The 24,790-nt window shown below is 50.3% G+C and overlaps 1 protein-coding gene across 1 annotated transcript in view; it reads right to left on the bottom strand.

Moving 5' to 3' along the window:
* MYO18B (myosin XVIIIB) overlaps window positions 1-24,790 on the bottom strand; it is a 239,396-nt gene that overhangs the window by 15,100 nt on the left and 199,506 nt on the right. Inside the window, 3 exon segments of the mRNA XM_052654574.1 lie at window positions 7,734-7,871; window positions 9,165-9,260; window positions 19,654-19,784. Coding sequence (XP_052510534.1) covers window positions 7,734-7,871; window positions 9,165-9,260; window positions 19,654-19,784 — 365 coding nt within the window.

The raw sequence follows: 24,790 nt of genomic DNA, 5'->3' as shown, positions 1-24,790 counted from the left end.
TAGGGATAAACAAAATCTCTGACCAGGACACACACAATTCTGTTTGGACTTCCCAAGGCTACCAAATGGGGATCCCAAATGCTTTCCCCCTTCCCCCCCATAGGGAGCCGCAGACCTTCAGGTTGCCCCACTATATTCCACTAATCCTGGTTCCACACTGCTAACAACTTGCTCTGTTGCTCTGTGACACATGACAGTTAACTCATCTGGCAGAGCCACCCTTGGCCAAAGACAGTCATGAACAATATGTAAAATTTCTTAAAAGGGCATGGCTGTGATCTAATAAAACTTTTACCAAAGCAGGTTAAGGGCCAGGTTTTTTCTTTTTTTTTACCGTGTGCAGTCATTGGCTGACTCCTGCTGTAGGTGACAGGAAGCCACTGAAACCAGATTTTCATTTGAGAGAGATTTGAGAGGCTGGAGTGCAGAGGAGGGACTAAGGTGGGTGGGGTTGAAAGGGCTTTGCCAGAGTCTAGGACAGAAATGATGGTGGCCTGGCTTCAAGGTGTTGACAGTGAGGATGGGGAGAAGTAAGAAGGTCAAGAGTATTTGCCCGAAGCGCGGAGGTGCAGAATAAACAAGATTTAGCGATCAGTGGATGATGGGGACGGGCAAGAGGGAAGAGAGCCTCAGAAGGGTGGAGGGCTCCAGCTTGAGTGACTGATGACAGGACCTCCACGTGATTTGGATCACACTGGTGGGGGAGGGAGGAGGCTCCCCTCGGACACACTGGGTTCAGATATCACAGAGACAGCCAGGTAGCCAGCTTCTAAACTGCAGGCAGTTACATACGATATACACGTTTGTAACTTGAAGAACGAGTTGGAGGACTAGATTTGGGGGTCTCCTGTTTACAGTGATGTTCAAGTGGGTTTTAGAAAAGGCAGAGGAACCAGAGATCAAATTGCCAACATCCACTGGATCATGGAAAAAGCAAGAGAGTTCCAGAAAAACATCTATTTCTGCTTTATTGACTATGTCAAAGCCTTTCCTGTGTGGATCACAATAAACTGGAAAATTCTGAAAGAGATGGGAATACCAGACCACCTGACCTGCCTCTTGAGAAATCTGTATGCAGGTCAGGAAGCAACAGTTAGAACTGGACATGGAACAACAGAGTGGTTCCAAATAGGAAAAGGAGTACATCAAGGCTGTATATTGTCACCCTGCTTATTTAACTTATATGCAGAGCACAACATGAGAAACGCTGGGCTGGAGGAAGCACAAGCTGGAATCCAGATTGCCGGGAGAAATATCAATAACCTCAGATATGCAGATGATACCACCCTTATGGCAGAAAGTGAAGAGGAACTAAAAAGCCGCTTGATGAAAGTGAAAGAGGAGAGTGAAAAAGTTGGCTTAAAGCTCAACATTCAGAAAACGAAGATCATGGCATCTGGTCCCATCACTTCATCGGAAATAGATGGGGAAACAGTGGAAACAGTGTCAGACTTAATTTTTTGGGGGCTCCAGAATCACTGCAGATGGTGATTGTAGCCATGAAATTAAAAGACACTTTCTCCTTGGAAGGAAAGTTATGACCAACCTAGATAGCATATTAAAAAGCAGAGATATTACCTTGCCAACAAAGGTCCGTCTAGTCAAGGCTATAGTTTTTCCAGTGGTCATGTATGGATACGAGAGTTGGACTGTGAAGAAAGCTGAGCGCCAAAGAATTGATCCTTTTGAACTGTGATGTTGGAGAAGACTCTTGAGAGTCCCTTGGACTGCAAGGAGATCCAACCAGTCCATTCTGAAGGAGATCAGCCCTGGGTGTTCTTTGGAAGGAATGATGCTAAAGCTGAAACTCCAATACTTTGGCCACCTCATGCAAAGAGTTGACTCATTGGAAAAGACTCTGATGCTGGGAGGGATTAGGGGCAGGAGGAGAAGGGGATGACAGAGGATGAGATGGCTGGATGGCATCACCGACTCGATGGACATGAGTTTGAGTGAACTCTGGGAGTTGGTGATGGACAGGGAAGCCTGGCGTGCTGCAATTCATGGGGTCGCAAAGAGTAGGACAGGACTGAGCAACTGAACTGAACTGTTTACAGTGAGGGGGTTAAAATCACAGGAGGATTGCCTGGGACCCGGTGGACAGAAAAACAGGTGAGAGAGCATCCCGGGGTCCCCGGCAGATGGTGGGGAGGGGCTGTGGTGGGAAGGAGAAAACCAGAAAAGAAAAGTTTGGGTAGCGCCAAGGAGCAGAAACACTTCCCTAGTGGCTCAGCAGTAAACAATCTGCTTTCAGTGCAGGAGATGCAGGTTGGATCCCTGGGTTAGGAAGATCCCTAGAGAAGGGAATGGCAACCCACTTCAGTATTCTTGCCTGGGTACTCCCACGGACAGAGGAGCCTGGGGGGCTGCAGTCCATGGGGTCGCAAAGAGTGGGACACGACTGAGTGACTGAACAGTTACAACAAAAGGAGCAGGAACAGCTAAAAGGCCAGGGGGACGGGGGTTCCAAGAAATGTCTAATGGGCCAGTGCAGCAGAGACGTCCAGAAACAGATCAAGACCGAGAACATCCCCTGGTTTGCCCCTTAGGAAGCTGCTGACACGCTGAGAAACGTTTCAGTGGTGGCGCCGGGCTCTGGGCTAGAGGAAACGGAGGCAGAAATGGAGGGGAGTGAAGGCGCTGCACGAGGACCCCACTCTGGTGAAGCCTGGCTCCAAAGGCAGGAAACGGACTGCAGGGTGACGGGTGAGGATATAGTTAGGACGGAAGGACCCCAAGGTGTTTATAACCCGCGGAGGAAGGACAGCTGGAAATGCTGCCGCCGAGACTGCAGGAGCAAGCGGGCGGTGGGGTACGGATGCCACTCGACTGGATCGCATTTTCTGAGACCAGAGGGAAGCTGGGGCAGATGGTGATCAACTTATAGGTACCATTCTGAGGCCGCTGTTTTTCCTTTGAAAGAACAGGAGTGTGGGGTGTCTGCTCAGAGTAAGGAGTTGGGGACAGAGGAAAGTCAGGTTGGTTTGGAATAACTGTCCAGTAAAATGAAAGAAAACAGGCCAGTGACAAGGCATCAGCGTCAATACAGCTGGTTCAGTTAGTGCCCATCTGTGCCTGGACCCTGCAGAGCCGTGTGAGTGGCCAAGGCTGAGGCCCTGAGGGACGTGGGCACGGGGCTCTGGACGAAAATGGGGCTTGGCCCCCTTTGGAGAGCCCGAGGTGCTGTGAGGACTGGAAGGGAGAGGAGAGAACCCTTTACTGGAACACTCTGCCAGCAGGCTGGTGGCCCAGAGGGCAGGAGGGAGAGGCGGGCACCCTGCAGGGCCAGGCACACCACGGGCTGGGCACCCTGGGGCCAGCTGCAGCTGGCCGTCAAGAGAGGCTCTGGAGTCAAGCCGGCTGCCACCACCCAGCCCATAAACTCCCTCCCCAGGGGCGCGGAGGTAATTTAGTGTCTCCATCTCCAGAAGCTCTTGCATTTATCAGCAGCTTCATGACTCCTGGGCTGTAAATCATCAAGCTTTAGGCGTATTTCTCTTGAGTTGACGTCCTCTTATAAATAATACAAGGAATGCTTTTATTTTGTTGGCAAAAGACTGCTTTCTCCCTCTCTTCTTTTTTTAGAGTGACCTTCTTTTTCAGTCAAATTTGGAAATGTCCAAGACACTCATTTGTTGAGCCCTGTGACGGGCCAGGTCACATGGGGGTGCTTGCCATAGAGTTCCCTTTGTACTCTAACCTGCCTCCACCTCCTCAGCATGGAGAGTGCCCGGGTGACCTGGTAGCATCTGGTCAAGTTTAAAATGCAAATTCCCTGCGACATAGAGAATCATTTGCCCTGTGCACAAGAGTGTGTGTGTATGTGTTTAAAGGCTAACAGGTTAATCAGGCTGGTGTGTGTGTGTGTGTGTGTGTGTGTGTGTGTGTGTGTGTGTGTGTTTAAAGGCTAACAGGTTAACAGGGCTTCCCAGGTGGCTCAGTGACAAAGAATCTGCCTGTCAATTCAGGAGATAAAAGAAAGGAGGGTGCTATCCCTGTGTCAGGAAGATCCCCTGGAGAAGGAAATGGCAACCCTCTCCAGTATTATTGCCTGGAAAACTCCAGGGACAGAGGAGACTGGCAGGCTACAGTTCATGGGGTCACAAAGAGTTGGACGTGACTAAGCACACACACACACAACAGGTTAATAGCAAATATCCTGAAATCAACTAAAAGTGAAGCAGGAGCACAGTTTAATAAATCCATGGCATCATTTTAAGATTTTCTGCAGGAATTTAAAAGAATGAGATAGACTTATGTGAACAGACAGGGTGTGATCTCTAAAGTATATTATTGAGGGAAAGAAAGAAGCACTTTGAGAATTTAGATACATACATTTAGGGCATGGCAACCCGCTCCAGTATTCTTGCCTGGAGAATCCTATGGACACAGGAGCCTGGTCGGCTACAGTTCAAACGGTCACACAGAGTTGGACACAACTGAAACAGCTTCACACACACAGACAGAGGCACACATACCCAGTGTAGCATCATATCACTTATGTGCTTTAAAAGCCCACAAATATGCTATGTATTTGCTACAGGTTCATGTGCATTTACAGATACATAGCGAAAGGTGTGGAAGGGTACACACCAAACTGAAGACAGTGGATACCTTCTGGAAGGGAGCTGAGGTTGGGGTGGTGGCCAAGAGGACTATAGCCTTCTCAGTTATATTCTAATAAAAGGGAGAAGTATTTAGAGATTATGAAGCTGGATGTCAAGGCACCTGAACTCTGGGTCAGTCTTTACTACAAGCTTAGGTGAGATAGTTCCCTCTGCAGACCTCACATTTTCCCATTTATATAATGAGAGGATTGGACTAATAATAAATAATCTAATGGTCCCTTCTAACTCAGAAGTTCTAGAATCTTTAAACTGTAAACATACTCCAAAGAGTATGTTTACAGGTTAATAGGTTAATAAGGGCTCAAAATTTTCAAGGCTTAACGCCATGGAATCTGGCACTCAGTAGGCACTTGATAAATATCATTTGGATGGATGTTGAATACTGACCCTTATATAGCTTTAATATTAATAATGGGCCAGCTCTTTGCCAGTAACTTTGCCAGGTGAGTGAGTCACCTCCTGGATAAAGGTCAGAGTCACGGCAGCATGGCAGACGCAACACAGGCTTTGGAAGGGTGTAAGCCAGAGCTCAAATCCTGGCTCTTCTGCTTCCCTGCTGATGGCATGAAGCAAACTACTGACCCTCTCTGAATCACAAAGCTGAGCTGTGACCAAGTACAGTTAGCATTTCTGCTCAAGTATTGCTGTTATGGTCAGTTATTCATTCAACAAACATTTATGGAGCACCATCTGTGTGCCAGCCAGAGGGACACCAACATGAAGAAAATTGACAAGGGGCTTCTGGTCCCTTCTTGCCTCCTGCTACACCTCTGTCCTTGGTGCAGGCCCCTCTGCTCTGAGCTGCAGCTGGACAAGCCTAAGGACTTGGAGGGGAGTGGGCATGGAAAGGGGGCTGGGCTCTAGCAAGGGCTGCCTGGAGGTGCCGCCCGGGGTGAAGCTACAGGAGCTGCGGTGTGGCTGAGTTTGTCTCAATCAGTTGTTCCTGATCCTCTGGGCCTCGGATCCCTCTTGTGCAGCATGGAGGTGATGGCATCAGTTCCCTGGGGTTACTCTGGGCATCAAACACCAACACCAGGAAAGCAGCTGGTTTTCTTGATTTCTTTCTAGGAGCTGGGCTCTGAGTGCATCTTCTAGCTAATCCTGACAATGGTCTACTCACAAGAAAAAATGGAAAGTTAAGCAACTTGCCCCAAATTTACGGTTACTAATGGGGGAAGGGAGAAAGAGAGAAACTGGGGAACCGGAACGACATGCACACTCAGTTGCTGTTTAGTCACTCGGTTGGGTCCGACTCTGTCGCCACCCCACAGCTTGTAACCCTCGAGGGTCCTCGGTCCATGGCCTTCCCAGGCAAGAATACTGGAGTGGGTTGCAATGTCTTTCTCCAGGGGATCTTCCCAACCCAGCGATCGAATCCAATTCTCCTGCATTAGCAGGCGGATTCTTTACCACTGAGCCAGCAGGGAAGCCCCATATACACACTACTATATATAAAGTAGATGAGTAACAAGGACCTACTGTGTAGCACAGGGAACTCTAACCAATACTCTGTAATGATCTATACAGGAAAATAATCTAAAAAAGAGTGGATACATGTATATGTATAACTGATTCACTCTGCCGTACAGCAGAAACTAACACAACGCTGTAAATCAACTATACTCCATTAAAAAGTATCAAACAAACAAACAAACATAACCTCTGTCCCAAGTCTCACAGCTGCAGAGGAGCAGCCGTGGGATCGGAAGCCAGATGCTCTGACTTCAGTCCACGTACGGAAATCACTGCGGCCTCTCGTCTCCCGTGCAGCTCAGGGTGTAATTCCTTATCATGCACCTAATATAATTATGAAACTTTTGGATATTATGTTAAAGCGCTTGCCCATTCAGCTCTGGCCTCTGCTGCCTGATACACTGGCTGATTGGGGAGACAGACCAGAATTTATTTAGTTATCAGGAGAGAAAAAGTCCTCAGCGTTCGGAGTTCACCGAGGACACGGCTCTTTCTCCACGTAGGTCTTTGTTTTTAATTAAGAGTGGTAATCAGATAATCTTGCTTTAATTAACTCCCCCGATGCGCCCCATTCTCAGGGCCTCCCTTTGATATTTTCAACATCAAATCTTTCAGCCTAAGATTATCAGCAGACATTTGCCATTTGCTGAACATGCCCAAAAGCTTGGCAAGAACTCCCACCCTCTTCTTTTCGTAAAGACACCCTCCTGCTTCAGAGCAAACCCGTTTCAAGTCAGCAAGGGCTCGTCTGGGTCTGCTCCATTAGTATGTGATTTTTCTATCTTATCACATCGGCTCTTCTGTTATCACACAAGCAGTGTGCATTTCATCTTAATTATGCATCTGTTTAATCCATAATTTCTGATTTATGGCCATTGGCTCCTCATTACAAGAGGGCCACCCTTGAAAAGGAAAACCAAATGAGCTGAGAGGAGTGGAGCTGGAAAGCAAGAGGGAAGACAGATTTAAGTCCTTCAGCTGAGGCTGAGGCCCATTTGCTGGAGCAAATTATTATTGGCAATTCTACAGACTTGTGAGGGTCCCATCTCAAGGCATGACTGAATTTGTCTCCTTCCATGGTAGGAAACAAAATATAAAATTCTGACATTCAAATAAAGCTGAGATTTCCAAGGAGACATCATCCAGCCTAACTGTCTTTATACACACTTCCCATTAAAAGAAACAAACAAAACCAAAAACTTCAGTAAACATTTTTATAAAGAAAATTTAAATACAAAACTATCTATAAATGGAAAATTAGTAGGACTTGCCTTAGATGGAAAACAAACATACTAAATCTACAGCTATTTTTAAAAATGCTCACCCCATGCTATTTGAAATCATCTGGAAAACCATGCATTAGGTGGGCTGTATTAGATCCTCTTCATTTTGACTGTTTGGGGCAGTAAATACAATTATATTTCCTGTTTCACAGATGAGGAAGTGAGGGCTCAGAGAGGGTAACTGACCTGCCTTAAGTCACACAGCTAAGAAGTGGCAGGGTCATACCTCAAACTGGACCATGCATGTCCTTGTCTAGGACACAGGAAATCGAAGACTTAAACAGCAACATGGGAAGCCTGTGATTCTCTGAACTACTGGTTGCCCAGAGGCAGCAGAGGATACTCTTACCTGGGGCTGAGGGTACGGCTGCTGACGGCTGACTGTCGCGAGGGGGTCCTTGTGGTGTCTGTGGCCAGGGACAGAGTACAACTTAGCCAAGACTGCAGACTGGCCCCCGGCTGGGAGCTGAGGGTGGAGACGTCGTCTCTAGAACCAGAATGCAAGGTGCTGTCAGCACGGCGACAACCACAGTCACAGCAATAGCTAGGTATCCATCCCTTAGCATGAGCCAGGCATGGCGCTAACTGCTTACACGCATCACTGTAACCAGAGCTCACAATAGCATTCCCCGAGAGGTGGGAGCCAGCCCTGCACCTGTTACACAGACCAGAGTAATGGGATCTGAGGAGGCCAGTGTGGGTCTTAACCAAGGTCACCTAGTCGGTCAGTGATGAAGCTGGGGTGCAAACCCTGGTCCCTCCAATTCTAATGCTCAAGTTAAAAATCATTGCTATTCCTTGGGAAGATAAATAATATAGATGCCAAGGTATTTTCCAATTTTGGAGTACAATTTGGCATTGAATTTCAGACCAAATGATATGTTCATGGAATCTATCAGTTGTGAAGGTCTTAACTGCTTGCCTACCTTAGCTGGAATGTCTCTGTGGACAGAGACTTAATTGCACACCCCCTATTTCTGAAAGCAGCGCAGGGAGAAGCCTGTGCGATCCTGTCACTGATGTGGGTGTTGAACGATTATTTCACTTTCTGGTTGATATAGTCACTCGTTTACGATATATAATAAATATATATATTTACAAATTTTGTTTGTTTATAGAACACTCTGTGCCATGCGAAGGAGCTATAAACATGAACTCAACACTGCCCCTGTCCTCAGGACCCCATTTGAGCAGAGTAGACATTTATATAAATAACCATAAAAACAAAAAGAAAACTATCAGTGCCATAGATGAAGACAGACAATGGGTTCTAAGGAGGACAGGGAGGGAGCCCCGATTTGTTCCTTGGAGGCGTAAGGGAAGGAATGCAGTAGTGGCTGCTGGGCTACATCCTCTTTGAAGGGTGGAGCTCGGCCACACAGGCCTGGAGAAGGGAGCGTCAGGTGGAGGGAACCGCACCCACACAGGTACGGAGGGCGCGGGAGATACAGGAAGAGGAGTCCCAAGTTGGGGCTAAGTCAGGACCAGAATGTGCAGGGCGCAAATGTCAGTCTAGAAACTCTTCTGAGGCAACTGACGTCTGTCCTTCTGACGGTGTCTGAGGACAGCGGCGCGGTAAGTCGGAGGCTGCTCTTTGTCTACGAGAAGCCTACGGTTCAGCAGTACGTCCCCGGTGCTGTGTGCTATGACCGTGGAGTCAGAGCGCCCGTGGACCCTGCGGTGACGGTGCAGGTGGGTGTTCCTTCTGCACACTGGACACAGCCAGGGGCTCGTCTCTGGCTTCAGTGTCACCGGCTCGGTTCTATCAGAGCTCACTTACATCTCTTTTCTGCTACTGCCGCCGCCGCAGTTCACTGCTGTCTGGACGCTAGGAGGAGGCACAAGAAAGCGTCTGTTATTCTTGGGCTGCCAGGGTCTGCGGAAGAACACAGTCTTTGATGTCAGATAAACTTGGGTTTGAGTCCCGCCTCTGACCTTTGCCGCTGTGTGATCTTAGGCAAGTCTCTCATCTTCTCTGAGCCGCCTCAGCTCCCTTGTAAAATGTAGCTAATCATGGGCCTCTGCCCAAGCTCTGTGGAGCTGACCAAGTGAGATCGCCCTTATGAACATCTCAGCATGGCTCTTGGCAAATAAGCACTGTTATTTAAAGGGTGGCAACCACTACCTTTGCTCCTGTTTTAACACGACTAGTACCGCTATTAATAGCATCATAATCGTCAGTGGGCAAGGCAGTGGCTTTATATCCTTCACGACTGCTTGCAAATCTGACATGGGGCTGCGGCAGTCAGCTTTCTCAGTGCACTCTGGGAAACTCAGAAGCTAATTACAATTGTGGTTCTTCTTTAGGGAGAACTCTTGATTCAACAAACATGCTTTACACGTGATCCCACTAATCACCTTGCTAGTTTCCGTCGTGGAGCTGAGGAAGCTGACACCCCTGTCCAAGGTCACAAAGCTTTGAATCCCAGGTCTGTAAGAGCTACTCGGCTCATGTCCCTAACCAGAGTGCAGTCGCCCAGTGTACGGGCACAGACAGCCAAACCACAAACTTCAAACACGCGAGCCTGCCTCCGCAGGCCGGGACCTCCCAGCTTTGTTCTTCAGTGGAATCTGGCCAAGTCCTTCCCAGAAGCCCTGGTCACTTCTTCTGAGAGGCACCTGTAGCCTTGGTCCCTTCCCCAAGGACCAGTCACTCTCCTGACTTCTACTAACATCGCTTCATCCCCATCAGACTGCAAGGGCCCTTCCCAGGCCAAGAACATAGCTTATTTGTCCCTTTGGCCCCACGGCTCAGGCCAGACTGGAAGTTCTCTTGGATGGTGTCTGGTGAATCCAAGAGAAGAGGGGTCTGTAAATGACAGCCATGACTGAATCTACATATCTGTTCTTATTAATAAAGCTTTATTGGAACATAGCCACCGCCACCCATTTGCATTTTATCCATGACTGCTTTTGCTCCTCAGTAGCAGAGCAGAGCAGCTACAACAGACACCACACTGCCTGAGAAGCTGTAATATTCACTATCTGGCCTTTTAAAGAAAAATCTGCTGACTTCTTCAGTATAACGAAAAGCACCTTCTGTGAACCACGCTCTGAGAGGCAGAATACCGACCCCAAAGATGTCGACATCTCAGTCTTTATCTCAGGAGTCTGTGACTGTGTTTCCTGAGGTGTTAAAAGGGGCATGCAGATGTGGTTAAGATCGAGGATCTTAAGACAGGCAGGCTGTCCTGCATTATCAGGGTGGGCCCCCTCTAATGACTCTGGTCCTTAAAAGCAGAGACCTTTCTCCAGGTTCGGTCAGAGGGACTTCTGACTGCGGAGCAACAGCCAGAGGTGCGGCATTTCTGGCTTTGAGGATGGAAGGGGCCATGAGCCAAGGGATGTGGGCGTCTTCCGGAAGCTGGTGAGGAAACAGACTCTCCTCCAGAGACTCCAGAAGGCGCGGAGCCCTGCTGGCACTCCAACTCTAGCCCAGGGGGACTCAGATCCGCCCCTTGTCTTGCCAGGGTCTGTTCTCGGCCGAGTCACTGGCCTGCCATGCCAGCGAACTGGCGTCTGTCACTTTGACATGAGGCGGGGGCATTCTTGTGTTATGAAATTTGAGCTAATTTGCTATGACAGCAAGAGAGAGAACGAAAGTATCTTTGCTAATGACCCTAAATCTTCTTGAGGATAATTTTTTTTTGATACAACTTTTTAACAAACTATTTAAAAATACTTCACAACTTTAGCTGCAGTAGTCTAAGTGAGTCGCACCAGCTCTGTTCCCATGGGTGTCTGAGCCTCCTCTAAGGCTCACTGCACTGGGGCTGCGGGAGGAACGCCAGACTGTGAAGGAGTGACTCAATCTTTGTGCCCTCTGAGTGGGCTCGGCCTTCTGCCCCCTGTCTGGGGTGACAGAATCCCCGTATGTGAAATGAGGCTTCTGGACCAAGATGCTGAGGCCCTGTCTAGCTCGGGTGCTTAGAGACCATGCACGATGGAGAGGACGCACCGAGGTCCTAGAGCAGGAGTCCTGGCCCTTTCATAAGCATCTTTTATGAAGACTGTGGGACTTCTACCTCCCCAGATGCACAAACACAGACTCGAATTGTAGTGCAGTATCTGCGGTTCGTGGTATAATCTCTAGAACTCATGCATGGACACCGCTCACTTGATCTACCAGTTCACAGACCCCAGATAAGGACGCTGGTTCCAGCTGACCAAAGAAGCTAGAATGTGGTAGGCGAGGGCCCTGGAAAGCAGAGGGGAGGGTTTGCAAGAATAGGGCTGCATCTTCTGAAATGCTCATAGAAAGGAAAAAAAGAACTGAAGAGTCTTGCAGCCCAACCTGTACAGTTCAAAATGGCATGGCACTCCCCTTAGAAACAGAAGAACAAGGGTTCTCTTGCCCAAGAGCAGGGAAGAAGGGAAAAAACTGGCCACCGTGGGGCTGGAGGCCTGATGACTGAGAGGGAGGAGCTTCGGGCCCATTGTCCACCCGGGAGTCTGTGAGTCTGAGTAAGAGAGGCTGGGCCCAGAGATCCCGGTGGGTGCCTGGACAAGTGAACATCCCCATAACCCTGAGGGTGACTGGCCTTGAACTCGCCGCAGACAAGGTCTGGGCAACCAGGTGTGCTTCCTCACCCACTTCAATGGACTGAATGATGGTCTTTAACTGGATCCTGCAAGGGAGCATCTTTAGAGCACAATATAACTAACCAAGGCACAGCACAGCGGGACGTCTCAGAGCAAGCATGTCTCTAGTCTGGGGGAAGAGCCCTTTCAGAAGGAGGGCAGATTTAAACACTGAGTCCATCCACAGGGAACCCTCCTCTCTCACTCCAATCCAAGGATGGCTACACTCCATCCTAAGGTGGAATTTTCTATAGGCGTTTCCTTTGGTGTAATAGGGGGTTCTTCCTAACCAGAGTTTAAAGTGCACTGACCCTTCCACGACATGAAGAAAAAGTCTGACCTCAAGCTCACGAGGCAGATTCATGTTTCCTGACCGTACCTTCTGCCCCAACACAGGAGGGACTCAGTGATGGTGATGGTGATGACGGTGATGATTGTAGTCTGCTGAGCAGGCAGGCAGAGGCCCAGGACGGGCAGCCGACCTGTCCCTGGTCCTGATCTCCTTGGCAGTGCAGCCAGCACTGGTACACGATAAGCGGTCCCTGGTTTCTCCCTCATCTCCTGACATGTGCTAGTGGTTCTTTCTCTGGCCTGGGTTCCTGTGACTTTTCAAGAGGAACATGGGCCAGGCACGTGTGGACAGGTGGACTGCTGGTGAGAACAGAAGCAATTAAATGTCTTCCGTTGTATTCCTTTCCATGGAGCCTTTGCCAGACAACTCTGGTCTGAATATAAACACTGCCTGGGAAGTAACACACAGATGCACTGGCCCCACATCACAGCGACAGACACAAGTTCACCAGGATGACAGGCCAGTACACTTGGCCGAGGACCAAGACTTTGACAAGAGAAAGGGAAAGATGGGGTATGTCTGACATGACAGCAGGGCCTGCTCATTGAAAGTGTGGGTGACAGGGTCAACCTGGAATCAAATTACAGCCCCATCACTTGCTGTGTGCGCTGGGGCCAGTTTCCTGACTTGTCTAAGCTGCAGTTTATTCGTCTGTAAACTGGGGGTGATAATAGTTACCACCTGCAGAGGGTTGTTGTGAGAACTAGGCAGGTAGGCTGTGCAGCCTGGCACAGTCAGTCCTCAGGAAAGAGATGCCAATAGCACGATGGTCAGTGTGTCCTGTGATGCCAGAGTGGATAAAGTGGTTTGGAGCCCTCATTCCCCAAGAAGCCCACTAGCTGGGTATCTAGGCCTTCCTAGAAAGCCAGATGTCTGGACCTCCCCGGCGGTCCAGTGGTTAAGAATCTGCCTGCCAATGAAGGGGACACGGGCTCCATCCCTGTCCGTGAAGGTTCCACACTCTGTGGGGCAACTAAGCACCACAACCCCTGAGCCCACGCACCTAGGCCCACGCTCCACAACGAGCGAGGCGGACGCAGTGAGAAGCCCGCACACCACAAAGAAGAGTGGCCCCCACTCGCTGCAGCTAGAGAGAGCCTACACAGAGCAACGAAGACCCAGCACAGTCAAAAATAAATTTAATAAAGAAAGAAAGAGCAGTGTCCTCCGTGGTGTCATATGAGCCTGCGGTCCTGCACTAAGGGCCCTGGGATGTAACTTGGAATGTCTCAGAATAACAGAGAAATGTGTGAGCCACTTCTTCTAAGCAAAATCAGGAGGTTAAGAGCTTTGTGGGAAGAGAGGGGTGGGCAGGCCTCGAGCCTGCCCTACTTCACAGCAGGAACTCTTGCAGTCTGGCTAGAGCCTGGGCCCACTACTGAATAAGCTGAAGCGGGATGACGCCCTCGGTGGCAGCCGCAATCTTTGCTTAGGCCCAGATCTTTCTACTTCTCTCACCGGAGCTCAAATTCATCAAGTTAGCAAGCACAGATGTTGGAAAATGTACAACGTACACTCAACACAGCACCAGAGGACGCCTTTCCACAGCCTTCGTCTCAGATGGAGCCAGCTGGTGTGGATACTCTTGGCTGACCTGGGGGTCAGGGGTCATCCACTGACCTTTCTGAACTCCCCACCAACCCCACCCCAAACTCCCAGCCGAGGTGATGACACAGCAGCCGCAGACCCTGGGCAAGAACAGATGTGGCTGTCGGCTGACGCGTGAGTCATGAGCGTTCTCTGAGCCTAGGGGAACAGCTTAAAGCGTTCCTCCACTAATCCAAGGAGGCTGAGGCCCTAGCCTAAGTTACAGCGCAAGGGCACCCGTGCTGGCGAGCATGCGCTGAAACGCTGCCACACCGGCCTCCTGGCTTTCTGAGCACGTTTCCAGCCTGGAAGGCCTGTTACGCTCGGATCTAATTCCCAACATGGGGAAATGTGACTTTTCATAATTTGAACAAGTCTCTCAAAGAGCCTCCCCTCCAGCTGAAGCACCGCTCTCTCTCTCTCTCCCAGGGTGGGTCTGAATCCTAATTGAGAGCTCAGTTCAGAGATGTACCTGGACCAGTTCCTCAGGCTCCAATCAACACTGCCATCCCTGGGCGATGAGGCAATTATGAGGGGCGTGTGGGGCGGAGCTGCCAGGGAAGAGTGCCTGCAGCACCCGGGCAGGGGCGAGGGCCCTGCTCTGGATGACGGCTCTCCACCCCGGGGACCCGCACACTTCTCTTTCTCGTTGATAACCAATTTAACTGTGCAGTGACCAGACAGCTTGGCTTGGATGGTACGAATTCTCTGGAACTGAGACTTCAGAATTGTTGAGCCTTCTTTCTGGGCAATTTTTCTCCTGTTTCCTCCCACGTCTATGCCATTACTGAAATCCACGCTCCGTGGGAATCATAAGACAGAGAGGCCCTAGGCAGCTGAGAATTAGGAGATGCTTCCCAGGAAGCATCCTGGGCTCAGGGCTGGCTTCACAGGCTCCCAGTCTGTGCCCAGAGGGCCTGCATGTGGTGCAGCTTTGCTGTGACTGCCGTGAAATTCCGAATCTATTCTGAACGAATGGGTATGTCTTTCCTTTTCTCCTTTGCTTTTTGGTTTTCTTTTTTCACAGCTATTTGTAAGGCCACCTCAGACAACCATTTTGCCCTTTTGCATTTCTTTTTCTTGTGGATGGTCTTGATCCCTGCCTCCTGCACAGTGTCATGAACCCCTGTCCATAGTTCTTCAGGCACCCTATCGGATCTAATCCCGTGAATCTATTTCTCACTTCCACTGTATAATAGTAAGGGATTTGATTTAGGTCATACCTGAATGGTCTAGTGATTTTCCCTACTTTCTTCAATTTAAGTCTGATTTTGGCAATAAGGAGTTCATGATCTGAGCCACAGTCAGCTCCCAGTCTTGTTTTTGCAGACTGTATAGAGCTTCTCCATCTTTGGCTGCAAAGAATGTAATCAATCTGATTTTGGTGTTGACAATCTGGTAATGGAAGAGGGTGTTTGCTATGACCAGTGCGTTCTCTTGGCAAAACTCTATTAGCCTTTGCCCTGCTTCATTCTGTACTCCAAGGCCAAATTTGCCTGTTACTCCAGGTGTTTCTTGACCTCCTACTTTTGCATTCCAGTCCCCTATAATGAAAAGGACATCTTTTTCGGGTGTTAGTTCTAGAAAGTCTTGTAGGTCTTCATAAAGCCGTTCAACTTCAGCTTCTCCAGCATTACTGGTCAGGGCATAGACTTGGATTACTGTGATACAGAACAATTTGCCTTGGAAATGAACAGAGATCATTCTGTCATTTTCGTGACTGTATCCAAGTACTGCATTTCGGACTCTTTTGTTGACTATGATGGCTACTCCATGTCTTCTAAGGGATTCTTGCCCACAGTAGTAGATATAATGGTCATCTGAGTTAAAAGATATACCCATGTGAATGCAGAGTTCCAAAGAATAGCAAGGAGAGATAAGAAAGTCTTCCTCAGCAATCAATGCAAAGAAATAGAGGAAAACAATAGAATGGGAAAGACTAGAGATCTCTTCAAGAAGGATTAGAGATACCAAGGGAACATTTCATGCAAAGATGGGCAAAATAAAGGAAAGAAATGGCATGGACCTAACAGAAGCAGAAGATATTAAGAAGAGGTGGCAAGAATACACAGAAGAACTGTACAAAAAAGATCTTCACAACCCAGATAATCACAATGGTGTGATCACTCACCTAGAGCCAGACATCCTGGAATGCAAAGTCAAGTGGGCCTTAGGAAGCATCACTAAGCTAGCGGAGGTGATGGAATTCCAGTTGAGCTATTTCAAATCCTGAAAGATGATGCTGTGAAAGTGCTGCACTCAATATGCCAGCAAATTTGGAAAACTCAGCAGTGGCCACAGAACTAGAAAAGGTCAGTTTTCATTCCAGTCCCAAAGAAAGGCAATGCCAAAGAATTCAAACTACTGCACAATTGCACTCATCTCACACGCTAGCAAAGTAATGCTCAAAATCCTCCAAGCCAGCCTTCAACAGCATGTGAACTGTGAACTTCCAAATGTTCAAGATGGATTTTAGAAAAGGCACCAGAGATCAAATTGCCAACATCTGCTGGATCATCGAACAGGCAAGAGAGTTCTAAAAAAAAAAATCTACTTCTGCTTTATTGACTATGCCAAAGCCTTTGACTGTGTGGATCACAATAAACTGTGGAAAATTCTTGAAGAGATGGAAATACCAGATCACCTGAGAAATACCAGATGCCTCCTGAGAAATCTGTATGCAGGCCAGGAAGCAACAGAACTGGACATGGAACAACAGACTGGCTCCAAATTAGGAAAGGAGTACATCAAGGCTGCATATTGTCACCCTGATAACTTAACTTATATGCAGAGTACATCAAGAGAAATGCTGGGCTGGATAAAGCACAAGCTGGGATCAAGACTGGCAGGAGAAATATCAATAACCTCAGATATGCAGATGACACTACCCTTATGGCAGAAAGCGAAGAAGAACTAAAGAGCTTCTTAATGAAAGTGAAAGAGGAGAGTGAAAAAGTTGGCTTAAAACTCAACAATCAGAACACTAAGATCATGGCATCTGGTCCCAAGACTTCATGGCAAGTAGATGGGGAAACAATGGAAATAATGAGAGATTTTATTTTGAGGGGCTCTAAAATCACTGCAGATGGTGACTGCAGTCATGAAATTAAAAGACGCTTGCTCCTTGGAAGAAAAGTTATGACCAACCTAGACAGCATATTAAAAAGCAGAGACATTACTTTGCCAACAAAGGTCCGTCTAGTCAAAGCTGTTTTTTCCAGTAGTCACGTCAACGATGTTAAGAATTGGACTATAAAGAAAGCTGAGTGCCAGCACCGAAGAATTGATGCTTTTGAACTGTGGTGTTGGAACAGACTCGTGCGAGTCCCTTGGACTGCTAGGAGGTCCAACCAGTCCATCCTAAAGGAAATCAGTCCTGAATATTCATTGGAAGGACTGATGCTGGAGCTGAAACTCCAATACTTTGGCCACCTAATGCGAAGAGCTGACTCATTTGAAAAGACCCTGATGCTGGAAAAGACTGAAGGTGGGAGGAGAAGGCGACAATAGAGGATGAGATGGTGGGATGGCATCACCAACTCAATGGACATGAGTTTGAGCAAGCTCTGGGAGTTGGTGATGGAAGGGAAGCCTGGCATGCTGCAGTCCATGGGGTCGCAAAGAGTTGGACACGAATGAGAAACTGAACTGAACTGAACTAGTTCAGATTCTGAACAAAAAGCCCCAGGTTCTCATTCCTCTGTGGACTCATGGGTCATGCTGCTAATCCTGCCTGGGGTCCTAGGGCGCTTCATGAGGACACAGTGGGCCACTTCAAAAGGTGAAGAAAGGTGGGAGAGAGGGAAGGAAGAAGAGCAGGAGATTCTCGCTCTTTCCCATTCGCCTCACTTGGGCAGGCTGGTCAGAACACTCCTTGTCGGCCCTGACTCACTTTTCTCCGGAGCTCCTGCCTCTGGCTCCGTCTTTCAACCCAGGTTTCAGTTCAGCTCTTCCTGTCAGAGAGGCCAGGTGTACCCCCCTGCTATTCCTCAAAGCATCGAGTTCTTGGTCTTTGGAACTCCCACTATAGTCTCGTGCTTCATCCGTCAGTCTGCCCACTGTATTCACGGGCAGGGACACACGCACACATGGAATGTGGGCTCCACGGAGGCAGCCCTGTGCTCTCCTCCCTCTCTGCTCCTCAGGAATTTAACTTCCGCCTGCCCTGGGCAAGTTATTCAATCTCCCTGTGTCTCTAAGACAGAGACACAGGATGACAAGAACCAAGCTGCCTGAGACAAACACCCAGCTCAGTGTGGCATGGAACAGGCAGAACCGATCACAGGGACGAATGAACGAAACTGACGATGGCTGAGCCCCGCCAAGTGCAGGGGTCTGTGCCAGGGTCAGATGTTTTCACTTACTCCTTATTATCAACCCATCTTACAGATGAAGAAACTGAGACTCAGAGAGGTTGAATAACTGGAGACAAGTAAAAGTGCTAGGTCGCTCAGTCATGCCTGATTCTTTGCGACCCCAATGACTGCAGCCAACCAGACCCCTTTGTCCAGGGGATTCTCCAGAGAGAACACAGTTGGTAGTTTAGTTGGTAAGTTGTGTCGGATTCTTTTAACCCCCATGGACTGTAGCCCGCCACGCTCCATTGTCCATGGGATTCTCCAAGCGAGAATACTAGACTGGGTTGCCATTTACTTCTTTAGGGGATCTTTCCCATCCAGGCATCGAACCCATGTCTCCTGCACCGCAGGCAGATTCTTTATCATCTGAGCCAGCTACTTGACAAGCTTGAACCCCTGGATCCCTGATTGGAAATCGGGCTGGATGAAGGGCAGCACCTGCGCCCTCCCCAAGCTGCCCCCTCTTCCAGCTGCAAGAATCCCACGCATGGCCTGGGCTCGTCCAGGTCCAAGATGCCATTTTTTCACACCGGGGGTCCTGTGACCATCACACCCCTCACACTGTCCTGAACACAGGCTGTTTCACAGGTTGTTGCCCCTGCTTCCCTGTCACACCTGCCCAGCCTGTCCCTGTACCTCCAAGAACAGACTCTCTGCCTCTTTCCAGTCTTGTTATTTTTAGAACTTTTACTCTTTATTAGAAAAGCAATCTACATTTATGCAAGTAAAAATGGTTTAAAAGTTTTGCTCCTTTGTAAAAACCTCCAATGCTTGTATATACAGTCATTAATTCCCTTTATAATTAATGCAAAAGCTCTAGCATTTCTATTAACGGAGAAGCCACCCCAAGCACGGAGTGGGTAGTATTGACGCCGGGGGTTTGTAATGACAGACGCTGGTCCTGTCATGACTCTAATAAAACTGGTGGGTGGGTGTGGAGGACGGGCACCCTGAATGCGACCATGAGCCGGGAAGCGGCTGCAGGATCAGGATTTGCCATTTTACCAGCAATTTCACAGCTGTGCACATTAGTGGGGCATCGTAGAAATCCTCAGGCTATTGGCGTGGAAGGGATTTTTGCACAAACTGAGGATTTTTTAGATAAAGCCCTTCATTTAGAGGCCAGAACATGGCGACTGCGCTGGGTCTGTACCACACGGATGTTGAAATGAACACCTTCACGGGGGAGTCGGCAGCTACACGCCTCTGAGCAGCGGTCACTAGCCCAGGACCACAGCAAGGACGGTACCACCAGCAGGGAGCATCCCGCCTCTGCTCGCCTGAGCCGGCCAGTTACCCTCCCACCCACAGCACGCCTGGAGAGGGGAGCCCTGTCCCCTGAAGACCGCAGAGCCCCCAGGGCGCAGCCCCGCCTGCCCCTCGCAGGTTACCTCTCTGTGTCGCTGTCGCTGGAGGCCACCTCCTCCAAGGCCGCTTGCAGGTCGGCGATCCGGCGGATGGACGTCTCCAGGTCAGTCTGCAGCGTCTGTCGTATCGCGGCGAGCTCCTCCACGTACTTCTCCTGGGGACAGAGACCACTGCACACGTTGGCCCTGGGTGAGACCCGCACTCACTTACGAGAGCTCTGGGGAGGAGCCTGGTGTTCACTGGGACCCTGTGACGTGGTGGGTACCCACGAGGGGCTCTCCCTAAGGAAGGGCTTATGGAGCCTCAGACAGATGCTGCAGATTTCAGAGGAGGAAATAGATGCCTCGGGAGCTCACACACACCAGAAATGCTGGACCCAGCCTGTGCGACCCCACACAGAACGCCCTGGATGGATGGCGGAAGTAAGACTCAGTGATGTTTCCCAGGAGAGCCACTGAGGTTGGTTCTGGAGGCTGAGTCCTGCCCCGGGGTGGATGTGGAGCGGGAGGTTACGGGAGGGCAGAAGAGCGGGTTCCTCTCAACTCTGCCACCCAGGCTCCCTCAGCACTCCCACCACCCTCAAAGGCAGCACGGGCAAAGACAGAAACCCCAGCTCCCTGTGGAGCTGGCCAGCACCGTTGACATGCACTGAGACCTTTCCATGCCCAGCGCTTCATTCAGTGTTTTGGGCTCCTGCCCTCACTCTCTGCTCATGAGCCTGGCAAACTGTCCCCATTTCACAGATGATGAGCTGAGGCCTGGGGGAGGCTTGAATGAAACTTGAGCTGGAACTGAAGCGGGTGCAGCAGACTCCACCTGTGCTCATCCGGTTACTTTCAGCTCTAATTGGATTTCATCCAGACTCTCTGGAAAGCCTCTGACTGCCATGTGTGATGTTTTCCACACACTGCTCCCCATTCACACAATGACTGTCAGCTGAGAGTGAGTCTGCCCTCCAGGGGACGCTGTGTAGAGGCATTGCTCATCACACGGGGGTCTGGTGGCCTCTCGCAGAGCAGAGGCCAAAGGTGCTGTCCAGCGTCCTCAGTTCACAGAGCAGCCCCCACCACTGAGGACCGATTACTTCATACGAGTGTCACCAGCGTTCAGCCTGAGAAACCCTGGGTTCAACCCAGAGACCCACCTTCTGGGAGCTAATCCTAGCGGGGGATAGAGTCAAAAGGCAGAGTAGGGCTTCCCTGCTGGTCCAGAGGTTAAGAAGCTGCCTGCCAATGCAGGGGACACGAGTTCGACTCCTGGTCTGGGAAGATCCCACACGCCGCAGGGCAACTAAGCCCATGTGTCGCAACTACTGAGCCTGTGAGTCACCACTACTGAAGTCTGTGTGCCTAGAGACTGTGCTCTGCAACCAGAGAGCCACCGCAATTAGACGCTCGGGCACTGCAGCTAGAGAAAGCCAGTGTGCAGCCATGAAGACCCAGCGCAACCAACAATAGAGTAAATGATAAACATTAGAAAGGGGGGCGTGCAGAGCAAGGCCCTGGACCCGAGGACGCTTGGAATGGAGCTACTGATGGCACCGAGAGCCCGAGAGCCGCCCCGCCGCCCAGCCACGGGGACTGGTAGGGAAGCTGCGGTGCCGTGCGTCACTCTGATGCTTAGACAGAAGCCAACACTAGCAATCAGGGTGGCGCCAGCGGGGAACCCTTCGCAAAATAACGTCAAGCAAGCAGAAAAGAACAGAAAATATGAGGCCCAGGTCTCCATGCAAACAGCACACGTGCAGCTGGGAAAGCACGTGGAGAGCTGAGGCTATTTACAGACAGGAGCAAAGGTGGGTGAGGGATAGGGTTTTTCCTTCAAGCTGCTCTTAGGTCAAGTTTCTTTTCGACTGTTGTCTTAGGCAACAGGTATATACCAGCTGATGAGAGCGCGAAGGGTGAAACGGAAGGACTGTGCGTCCATTTAAGTATGGCTCTCAGCTCCCCGAGACTCACCAACATTATAGCCCTTCTCTGGGCCTGGGATGCCTTTTCTTTATTTTGCAGATGAGGAAACTGAGGCCAGGGAAGTCACTCGGGGCAGCAAGGGCCAGACCTCTGGTCTGCCTCGCTCACCGGCCAGTGATCTTTCTGGGGCTCTGTCTGCTTGCCCCTGGGAAAGCCAGCAAGGCCCAGGGCTCCCTTTGCAGGGACACATTCAGATCCCTGTAGCAGGCCAGCTGGTCCATCCACAGTATGGTAAGTCTGTGCCTTTTCCCTGATTGTGTGTCTTTTTCAATTTGAGAGAGACAGTGAGCAAAGGCCGAGGAAGCCGAAGGGTCAAGCCCGGCTGACGAGGGAAGGGGCGGCGTGGAGAGGTGGGGGGTGCGCACAGGGGCTGGTGGAATATCACGGCTGATTGAAACTGCCAGCTGTGAAATCCCCATCTCAGTGCTGATGAGGTGAGAGGCGGTCTGAGGCAGGGGCCCCCAGGCAGGAGGCTGGTGGACTGTCAGAGGAAATAACACACACTGTGGGACAGCGAGGGGGTTCTTGTCAGCTCATCGAGACACCAGGAAGATGGCTGGGTGCACAATCCCAGGAGACGGCAGGCGCATCGCCCGAGCTCAGCTCCTTGCTAGTGGGCCCGGATGACAGCATCCCTGGGAGGCGAGGGGACGAGGCATCAGTGTGTTTCTAAGACACAAAGATGCTACCCAATGGCCCCTTCAGGGCCATGACAGGCACGTCAGGCATGTCAGGCACGTCAGGGCCAGGCCAGGCACGTGGTGAACGTTCCTCTTAGAGATGAGGACACTGAGCACCAGAGCAGCAAGAAGGCCCGCCCCTGGCCACACAGTCGAGAGACCGCAAAGTCAGGCAGCCGGGTCTTGGGTTCTCAGGTGAGGCCCTTGTGCCACGTGAGCCAAGCTAGAGGAGCCCGGATGTCCCCTCCCAGTTGCGCCTGGGTGACCCTGGCCCATGTCAACACCATGAAGAGGAGGCCCTCCAACCTTGACGTGCAGGGGCCCTCCTGGGGGACAGAGGACGGGGACGGCGCGGGTGCCAGGTCTTCGGGATGGGGGCTCTGGGCTGGGACTAAGCAGCTGAGCAGAGGAAAGGGGGACCTGAGGCGGGTCCGATCCACACTATCATGACCGTGAAAGCAGGCTCTGGAGCCAGGATGCCTGGGTTCAAATCCAAGCTCTCCCACCCACAGGCTGTGTGACCTTCAGCAAGTTACTCAACCTCTCTGATCCCCACGGGTAAAATGGAGGCAGCAGTGGCCCCTTCACAGGGCTGCTGTGAGCACAGAATGAGCGTGGCAGAGAGGAAAGGCTTGGACAGCAGTGGTGTTACTATCTTTTAATTCTGAGAGGAGAACAGGTAGCAACCAGGTGGGCGCCCCCGCAGCACTGAGGTGGTCCGCCAAGGTCACACAGAGAATAAGGAGGCTGGAATGCAGGCCTCTGAAAGCTTTTCACCATCTGCAGAGGAGAAGCAGGGGTGGAAAGCAAGGGCAGCTTAAAGGGTGAGTTACCTAGACAGCAAGGAGGGTCAAGAGCAAGAAAACCATCCACAGACGGATGAGGCAGGTGGTTCCGGGACCTGCGACTGCCCCCTCACTCTCCACCATGCCCCTTGCCCTCTGGGCTCCACCCTCCAATTTGCCTGGGGATGCACATCACGCTCAGCGGAAACCTCCCGAGAGAAGACGGATTTGGGAAATGCAGAGTCTGTGTAATCAGCAATCAGCACACCTTCCCTGCTTCAGCTCGAAAAGCAGGTAGTTCACTGATTGCGGAGACCAAGTCATTAGGCGAAGTGGATGCGGCGGCCCCACCAGTCTCTTGGAGGCAGACAAAACAAGCCCGTGCCAGAGACAGCTCGAGAGACACGGGAGGGGGGCACCAGGAGAAGAGGGCACGAGGGAGGGCTGGGCCTTCTTCCACCTCCCGGACCTGCGGTCGGTCAGGACTGCCGCTACAAAAATGAGGTTGCGTTTTGAGGCCAAGGGTGAGCTTGTGGTCTTCTGTGTTTTTTTCTTTTTAGGGACATGGGGCAGGAAGAAGCTGGAGGAAAAATTAGGCTACAAAACTATTTAGATAGTAAGATGTATACAGCAGAAACCCACTAATGTGGGTTTAGTAATAAGTCCTTATCACTTTGTAGCTATAACACAGTGACTGTGTGCTCAGTAGCTTCAGCCACGTCTGACTCTTTGCGACCCTATGTACTGCAGTGTGCCAGGCTCCTCTGTCCATGGGATTCTCCAGGCAAGAATACTGGAGTGGGTTGCTGTTTCCTCCTCCAGGGGATCTTCCCGACACAGGGATCGAACCCGCATTAGCAGGCTGGTTCTGTGCCACTAGCATCACCTGGGAGTGATACACACATTGTAACAGACATATGACACTAACATAAAGTCTAGATTCATTATATATATGTAGGTACGTATGTATGCATGTTACATATCATTCGTCAGTAAACATTTATTGAGCATGAACTATGTGCCAGCACTGATCCAGGTGCGGCAGGTACAGACAAAATCCTAACTTCCACGGAGCATCGTTCCTCTAGGGCCCTAACCTACCTGTATTGCTGAGTCTAGAACACAGCAGGCACTCAAGATGTCCTAGGATTGAGTGAATGGTGTTACTGCATGACTCTAAGAGGCAAGTAGAGGGACAGGGTGATACTCGCTTAGCTGCACACAGTACAGACCATGCATACAGACATCAACACAAGAGCACGTGGTATGTGTATGTGCTGGCCGCCTGTGCATTATGTGAGAGGCTCATGAACCCCTGTTACACGCCCAAGCTGCTCCCCCTGGAACATGCTGTGTGGCGCTGCTCATGTAGGGAGCAGTTCATACAATTAGAGGCTGCAATTAACATCGTCTCCTCTTGTGAGGTTCAATTAGAGGCTAATATTTAAAACCATCATCTGGTTCCTCTGCCCAGGGCATCTCCACCTTCAGAGGCCCCTCTTCTGTCTATAGACACACACTCTCATATGTCACTCTCTGCAGCTCTGGAGGTTGCCTTGTTCACCTCTGGGGGTATCCCACAGGGCTTCCCAAAGTTAATTTTACCTAGTTTATAGTATGGGCTTCCCTGGGACTCAGATGGTAAAGAATCCACCTGCAATGCAGGAGACCTGGATTCGATCCCTGGGTTGGGAAGATCCCCTGGGGAAGGGCATGGCAACCCAC

The sequence above is a fragment of the Budorcas taxicolor genome, chromosome 17 (assembly GCF_023091745.1).
Source record: "Budorcas taxicolor isolate Tak-1 chromosome 17, Takin1.1, whole genome shotgun sequence".
Classification (NCBI taxonomy): Eukaryota; Metazoa; Chordata; class Mammalia; order Artiodactyla; family Bovidae; genus Budorcas; species Budorcas taxicolor.
The sequence above is the reverse complement of the archived record's forward strand: the minus strand, read 5'-3'. Positions and strand labels throughout refer to the sequence as shown.